Below are 7,593 nucleotides of genomic sequence, written 5' to 3' on the forward strand. Positions count from 1 at the left end.
GAAGAGTTAAGTGAATGAAAAAAGCAAGGAATAATATATACTATCATATAGCATGTTGTCAATAAGAGTTCCTCCAACTCCTCATCACGAGCATCTCGTCTAGTTAAAATGAAATATAATCATTACTATAAAAAACATGTGTTACCACTTTTTGTTTGTTAAAGTCACTTTTGCTTACCTTGAGGTCAACATGATATTTTGTGAACCACTTGATCATCGTTATTTATTAGTGTCATTACTAGCATTGATAACTTCCTCCTGGTCAAATGTAGGGGTTGCCTTCCCTAGGAGCTTCAACTCTTAAGAGCATTTGATTTTTTGTGCCTTTAGAAATCTTACAAATATTGTTGGGTACATTCTTCCATCTTTTACACCCTTTGTAACAAGTCAAGTGCAAATTAATCCCTCAAATGGTATACCTTTATATCAAAGATACCTGTAAATAATATCAATCATAAGTTGTTATGCTAGTAGACTTTTGTAGAAGCCATTGATCCCTTCCAATGATGTGTTGACATAGGTGTTGAAAGACATGAATGTGCCATCTGGATCATTACCAATATGTAGTTTCTTATCATATTCTTAAATACTTATGGCAAACTTTTCTCTTTATTCATCAAATAGATATTAAGGAACTCTAAAGTCTTTATCTATTACTTGTATAGAAGCCTATAATGATGATCTTGCTACACTTGTCTGGCACTCACACACTCAAAATGATGGTATAACATTTTTAACAAACCAATCAGTTTCATGCTCACTATGTGGTATAAAGTATATATTTCCCTTTCATTTTATAAAGGCTTCTTGTTATTGTTTTGGTTTTTAGTAAAGGTCAAGCAAGATGCTTATGAATTTACACATCTGAAGAAGAGTCAAGAAGAGCTTTTAATTGAGCTCATTCAAATTGAGTATAAAATTCAATATGTAAAGTCTTTAAAATTGAAGAAATTAGTATGCATTGCAAACAATTATAAACCAAAGGAGTGGCTAGAGACTATAATCAAAATTTCTGCTCATGAATGTAAGTTTCTTATCACAAGCTTCATTTTTTAAATTACACATATATTACTTTTGTAGTCAACAAAACTCCAGATAACATAATTTACAATATCACATTCAAGTCTGCCAAATAATAGAGTTGCTTGATATCATGGACAAGGTTCTATTTTTGAACAGCAAATTGCCCAAGCTTGCATTTAATTATGGCAAAACAAGTTAAAGTAGAGTTTAAGGTGAAATTATAACACTTACGCATTAATATTTTGGTAAGCCAAGATAAGTCTATTGACATCTAAAGGTCCCCTTATATAGATATTGTTGACTAGAACATTGATAATTTAATGTTGATCTCAAGGATTATTCAACTTTGAATAGACATATCTAATGCTGCCATTAGAGTGTCCTCATGTAGCTATTGAGAATTTAAAATATAGATAAAATATTTGGATACAGAATTAATAAATATATAGAGATAAATAATTTTATTTATTGGTGCTTAGGATTTTTTAGTTCCTGCTGATGGACAAAATTCAGTCTCAATTGACATATCCATCCATAACTACTATAATTAGCATATTTACCTTGGAATGCATAAATATAAATGTAATAGGTTGTGGAATTTCAAATTTTATAATTTTACATCAAATTCAGTGAAAAAAGAACAAAAATTATAAGAAAATCAATGCTAGGAAATCCCCACTCTAATTATACTATATAAGCATCCCCAATGAATGTGAATAGAAATAATTTTCTAAAGAAAGGAGTTAAGTTGAAATATATTGTGTAAAATCATCAGTATCTTCAAAACTATTCAATATAGAACCATTACAGTATTTTACAGGTTCCAAGTAATGACCCCCATGAAACAATGTCTGGTTGATAAGGCATTGTGTAAAAAAGCTCTCTTAAGATACCACTCCTCCCTAAAATATCTGCCATAGATCCAAAATGCTCAATATTGGGATGAATTGCATAGTCGAAAAGCATTCTGCTGAATTCCCTCTGCCCTCTTTTAAGCAGCCCAATGTGATCGCACACACACAGCACCATCGCAAATGTCTTCCCATTGGCACTCACGGCATTCACAGCCATCTCCTGCAAAAATTCCAAAGCGCATCCACCATTACCCGCATAGACGAATGCTGCCAGCATTGAATTCCACGATATTTCATCTAATTCTGGCATAGAATCAAAGAATCGCCTCGATTCTAAGAGAGCCCCTGTTTGTGCATAAGCACCAAGCATTGCATTCCAGGATGCCAAGCTCCGATCGAGCATCAAATCATGCATTCTCTTGGCATGGGCGATCATTCCACTTGATGCATAGGCGCCCACCATTGCGTTCCATGAGATTGTATCGTGCTCCGGCATCTGATCAAACAGCGCCCTGGCCTCTTCCACCATAGCTACGAGTGCATAAGCTCCTAGCAATGCAGTCCACGATACTATGTCCCACTCGGGCATCTCGTGAAAAATGCCAAAACAATGTTCCAGATGCCTTGCCTGGGCAAATCCTTGAAGAGCCACATTCCATGAAGCAATATCCCGTTGAGGCATTGCTAGAAACAAATCGAAAGAACTACCTTGATATTTGGAGTCCACATAAGCGGCCATCATGCCATTCCAGGTTACTAACCGCCGAGATGGCATGGATCAAAGACATTTCGTGCTTAACGTAGATGCCCGACAGCGGCATATGCTGTAGCATAATCGTGAGAGATGTTGTGCTCGGGCATGGAATCAAACCAGTGACGTGTTTTAGATATCTTTAATTTTTGAGAATAAATCTGGAGAATAAGATTCCAGGAAACTATATCCCTTGTCGAAGATTCTTTTAGCATTTTCTAGATGCCCATTGCGCGCTTGTACCATGGCATTCCACGTCACCAGGTCCATGGTAATAGCGTTCTCCACGCTATCTTTGTGTTCCAGGTAATTAAATCCCTCTCAGGTTTTCTATCAAACGTTCGCTTGGCCTTTTCCAAATGCCCAGAAACTGAATATGCTGTAACTATGGAATTCCAGGATCCAGTGTCGCGATCTGGCATTGATCGAAACAATTGCTCTGCCCCGGAAAGATCTCCAAAGTTACTGTAAGCTTGGATCATGATGTTCCAGGAAACAGATCTCAATTCTATCAAACAAATCCTTCGCTTGGAAGAATTGTCCGCACCGTGCATAGGCGGAGATCATGATGTTCCAAGAGTGAAACGCTCCTGAGCTCAGGTATCCTCTCAAAAATCTCTCTTGCAGCGTGGAGATTGCTGTTCTCGGCAAACGCCGTGATCAATGCATTCCAGGAAACTTGGTTTTTGTGAGGATTCATCTGGAACGCGAGCATCGCGTCCTCAGCACGGCCATTCTGAGCACAAGCGGAGATCATGATGTTCCAGGAGAAGGCATTGGGCTGCGCAATGGAATTGAAAACCTCCTTTGCGCTCTGGAGATCACCACACCTCCCATACATTTGCACCGCCAAATTCAAGAGAAATCTATCACTGTGATGACTGCTGCTCGGCAGAATCCTCGCGTGGAGCCGCCTGGCCTGCCCCAGATCCCTGGCAATGCCGCAAGTGCGCAAGAGCACTGCGAGTTCTTCCCGCTCGCTCAGTGTGTAGAACTTAAGGGTTTATGTATTTGGTCTTCAAATATTCATTACCAAATTATAATAAAAAAATCGTGAACTCCAACCCTAATTTTGATTAATAATCCAAAAATGATTGAATTCAAAATGGTACTATTTAAAGTGCTTTATTTTTTAAAAGTGCCCTAAACACTATTTGGAATTGTGTTTTTAAAGAAGGTGCCTTAAACAACATTTAATACTTAATAGTGTTTTTAAAGTGCCTTTTGGATATATTCATTTAATGACCAAACAGTGTATTTTAGGTGCCTTAGACACCATTTAGTCACCTGGACAATCATAAAAAAGAGAAAATGGTGTATAGGGCACCTAAAATACACTATTTAGTCATTGAATAGTGTATTGAGTAACCATGAAAAATACCATTTGGTACTAAATAGTGTTTTTTGGGTTTTAATTGGAAACAAACAATCTATACACCATTTACATGCACAATTAGAAAAAGATTGAGTTGTTTTTGTCATGGAGTTAGAAAAGGCTCAAACCCATTTATAGTGTTAATTGACTGTCACATTCAAATGTGTTATAAGTGATTACATTGTTTATAGATTTCAAGATGTAATGATCTCCATATTTTTACAAAGAAAGTTTTATAAAAGTCTTATAATATCATGACCAACTTTGGAGAGATATGAGTGTTTAATCTTGAAAAACTCATTTGATGAAATTGCATGATCTAATTAGATGTCCTTCAAAAGTATAAATGACAATAATGATGCATACTAACATGCTAGATATTATTTTGAATAAAGGATTTCCAATAAATTTTTAGCATAGACTCTATAAACATCATAATCATGCAAAATGAGCAATATTCTATGTTTAAAGAATTCTTATAAGTGATTAACAATATACATGTTTAAACCCTTCACTACATATTTTAATATGTACGACCAAGCAATATTGAATTTCAAACGTTTTCAATGTGGAGCGCCACATTTTGTTTGGACACGCTACTTTAAAAGAGGGCTCACAGCTCCTGTGAGGAACCATCGAAGTAGAAGAAGCTCTTAGTTTGTCTCTCTTTGTTTTCATGCTTTTGAAGTGAATCTCATGGCTTCCACTCAACTTAGAAATTACTCTTCGTGCTTCCCTAGGAACAGCTTCAAGCCTGCAAGGCCATTCTTGGTTGTTGCAAGTGCCGTGAGATTTGCTCCAAACAAGAACAATGAAGATGTTTCGCTTGTAATTGGCAGCAAAACAAAGAAAGTAGATGTCTCCATGGAGAAAGTTCTGGTCAAGGAGCTAGAGCAGGCATACGAAGTCTCGCCCATCAAAACATAATTTACATGAAGAATGAAACCTGTGCATGGCACTGCAGCATCTCCATCCTAGTAACTATCCACCGCTTTGCGAGTTTTGGGTGACAGGGGCAGAAATCCCAACCAATTGTCAACGCCTTGCAGCTCTTGCCACTTACACCATAGGCGACCACTAGGTTGTCTGAGCGCTCGCTTTTCATGAATCTTCAATGCGAATTGGAAAGATTTGTAGGTAGACAAGTGGAATCCTTCACATCTAAACACTGTGGATGTGAAGGCGGGTCAATGATCTTAGCGCTGCTGGGAGCGGCAGCCATGGCTGCCATTGTGATAAAAAATTCCAGTTTCATCGATGCCTATTATACCGAGTCAAAATCCTTTCACTTTGTACTGAATTTGAAACTTTCAAACTGAAACGCTCGAGCTCATCCAGACGAAACCTGTCACTCTTCGACATTGACGAATTCTTTCTTTATGCAAATCCACTCATTATTGTATTCACAACTTGTACAAATCACTGCCAACTTCAGGCTCCGAAATATGCTGTTTGTCACTAAACATTGTTCTTTACGCAATGCATGCCAACTTTCGTTACTCTCTTTCCATAGCACAGTCCCTCAGTGACGTCGATGATATTTGCAACAATCTTCGTCGTCTCCATCGTGGGGTTCCCTGTGAGGCTGCACCCATCTTCCAGATAAATCCTTTACCAGACCCTTGTGCATCTCTTGCCACCAAAAACCCGGGATACCCATTTCCTCGATCAAGAAATCGGCAGCCTTGTTTACCAGCGCTGGATCCCTCTGCGTCATTGAAGAAAACGGCTTGTCTGGGCCGTGATACCCATCTAAGAGATGCAAGTGGGCTTCCAAGTTGTGATGCCAGGACGGATTCATCGTGTGCTGGAGCAATGGAGAGTGCGTGCTGCAAACCTGGAGCTGCTGGCCGACGTGAGAATAGGTCCATGGGAGCTTGTCGATCACCGCCCGGATGAATGCGAAGCTCTTCTCGTTGAAGAAGATCCCCGGAGTTTTGGGGACCAAGTCCTTCTCGTTGACAACGCGAAGGACTTTGATACCGAGCGAGTCGCATCGATCACGGAACGCATCGTTCCCGACCCGGGGGGCGGCAAAGGAGAAGACGGTGACGGGGATGTTGTTGGTCGGATCGTCGTCGATGTTGTGAGGCCGGGGGAGGCTCTCGAAGATGGGGTCCATGGTTCCGGTCGGAGCTCCCTGCTGCTCGCAGTAGCTCCCGGACACGACGCTCGTGAGGGGCTCGTCCATGCCTGACTCAGCGATATCGTAGGCGCTGAGGAGCGCCAGGGCTCCGCCGAGGCTGTGCCCAGTCACCGTGATGCTCAGCTGCTCGCCCTTGTAGAGACCAACAAGGCGATGGATCTCCCACAGCAGCTGCTCGCGGGCACTCCGGTTCTTCTTCTTCTTGGCACTCTTCTTCTTGGACGTGTACAAGTGGAGGAAGCCATTCTCCACCTTGACACCGTCGAGGAACGAGCACTTGTTCTTGTCCCAGTGTCGCTGATCCAGCCCCGCGGGTGTGAGAAAGTCCTTGAAGTTCTCGGACCACTCGATCGAGGTGACGGTCCCCCGCCAGGCAACGACGATGTCTCGCCTCCCTAGCCTTGCGATCTCTTTCTCGCAGGTAGCCACTGCGACGTAGCCGATCCAGTTGGAGTCCCGGTTGGGAGAGTCCGAGGCCTCGGAGTTTTTGAAGAAGAATGGAATCTCCGGGTCTGCGGTGGCGTAGAGAAACTTGGTCACTTCGTAGCCTCGGCCCGGTAGATCCACTCGGTCAAACAGCTCTTTCTTGCTATACTTACAGCTTCCGCAGTACTTGGAGCCAGTGTTCATGTCGAAGGCGTCATAGCAAGCTTGAGCAAACTCGCCATAGCGGATGATCTCGGCTCGCAGGCATGGATCGATAGGATGCTCCAGCAGGTCTTCCCAGTCGTTAGCCCCTTGAATTTCTCTCCATCTCTGGCTCAACTTCTTTTCCTCGGCTGGGGGATGAAGCTCCTCCGCTGCCGGAGGAGTTTTGATGGGCGAGACTTTGTATGTCTGCTTTAGCTCCTTGACCAGAACTTTCTCCATGGAGACATCTACTTTCTTTGTTTTGCTGCCAATTACAAGCGAAACATCATCGTTGTTCTTGTTTGGAGCAAATCTCATGGCACTTGCAACAACCAAGGATGGCCTTGCAGGCTTGAAGCTGCTCTTAGGGAAGCACGAAGAGTAATTTCTAAGTTGAGTGGAAGCCATGAGATTCACTTCAAAAGCATGCAAACAAAGAGAGACAAACTAGGAGCTTCTTCTACTTCGATGGTTCCTCACAGGAGCTGTGAGCCCTCTTTTAAAGTAGCGTGTCCAAACAAAATGTGGCGCTCCACAATGAAAACGTTTGAAATTCAATATTGCTTGGTCGTACATATATAGAGTCTATGCTAAAAATTTATTGGAAATCTTTTATTCAAAATAATATCTAGCATGTTAGTATGCATCGTTATTGTCATTTATACTTTTGAAGGATGTTATTAAGCTCTAATTAGATCATGCAATTTCATCAAATGAGTTTTTCAAGATTAAACACTCAAATCTCTCCAAAGTTGGTCATGATATTATTAGACTTTTATAAAACTTTCTTATGGAGATCATTACATCTTGAAAT

General features: G+C 41.0%; 2 protein-coding genes across 2 annotated transcripts; both read right to left on the reverse strand.

Annotated features, from left to right (window-relative positions):
* Window positions 1–1,827: 1,827 nt before the first annotated feature.
* LOC112349743 (pentatricopeptide repeat-containing protein At4g02750-like) lies at window positions 1,828–2,616 on the reverse strand. The gene has a single exon (XM_024684697.1). The coding sequence runs from the start codon at window positions 2,614–2,616 to the stop codon at window positions 1,828–1,830; it is 789 nt and encodes a 262-aa protein (XP_024540465.1).
* A 2,821-nt stretch (window positions 2,617–5,437) lies between these two features.
* Window positions 5,438–7,232, reverse strand: LOC112349768 (phospholipase A1-Igamma1, chloroplastic-like). The gene has a single exon (XM_024684800.1). The coding sequence runs from the start codon at window positions 7,185–7,187 to the stop codon at window positions 5,526–5,528; it is 1,662 nt and encodes a 553-aa protein (XP_024540568.1). The 5' UTR covers window positions 7,188–7,232; the 3' UTR covers window positions 5,438–5,525.
* Between the last annotated feature and the right edge of the window lie 361 nt (window positions 7,233–7,593).

The sequence above is a fragment of the Selaginella moellendorffii genome, unplaced genomic scaffold (assembly GCF_000143415.4).
Source record: "Selaginella moellendorffii unplaced genomic scaffold, v1.0 SELMOscaffold_42, whole genome shotgun sequence".
Lineage (NCBI taxonomy): Eukaryota > Viridiplantae > Streptophyta > Lycopodiopsida > Selaginellales > Selaginellaceae > Selaginella > Selaginella moellendorffii.

Bases quoted from the DNA above. Each gene is read 5' to 3' on its own strand.
- LOC112349743 (XM_024684697.1), bottom strand. From the start codon at position 2,616: ATGGCCGCTTATGTGGACTCCAAATATCAAGGTAGTTCTTTCGATTTG.
- LOC112349768 (XM_024684800.1), bottom strand. From the start codon at position 7,187: ATGGCTTCCACTCAACTTAGAAATTACTCTTCGTGCTTCCCTAAGAGC.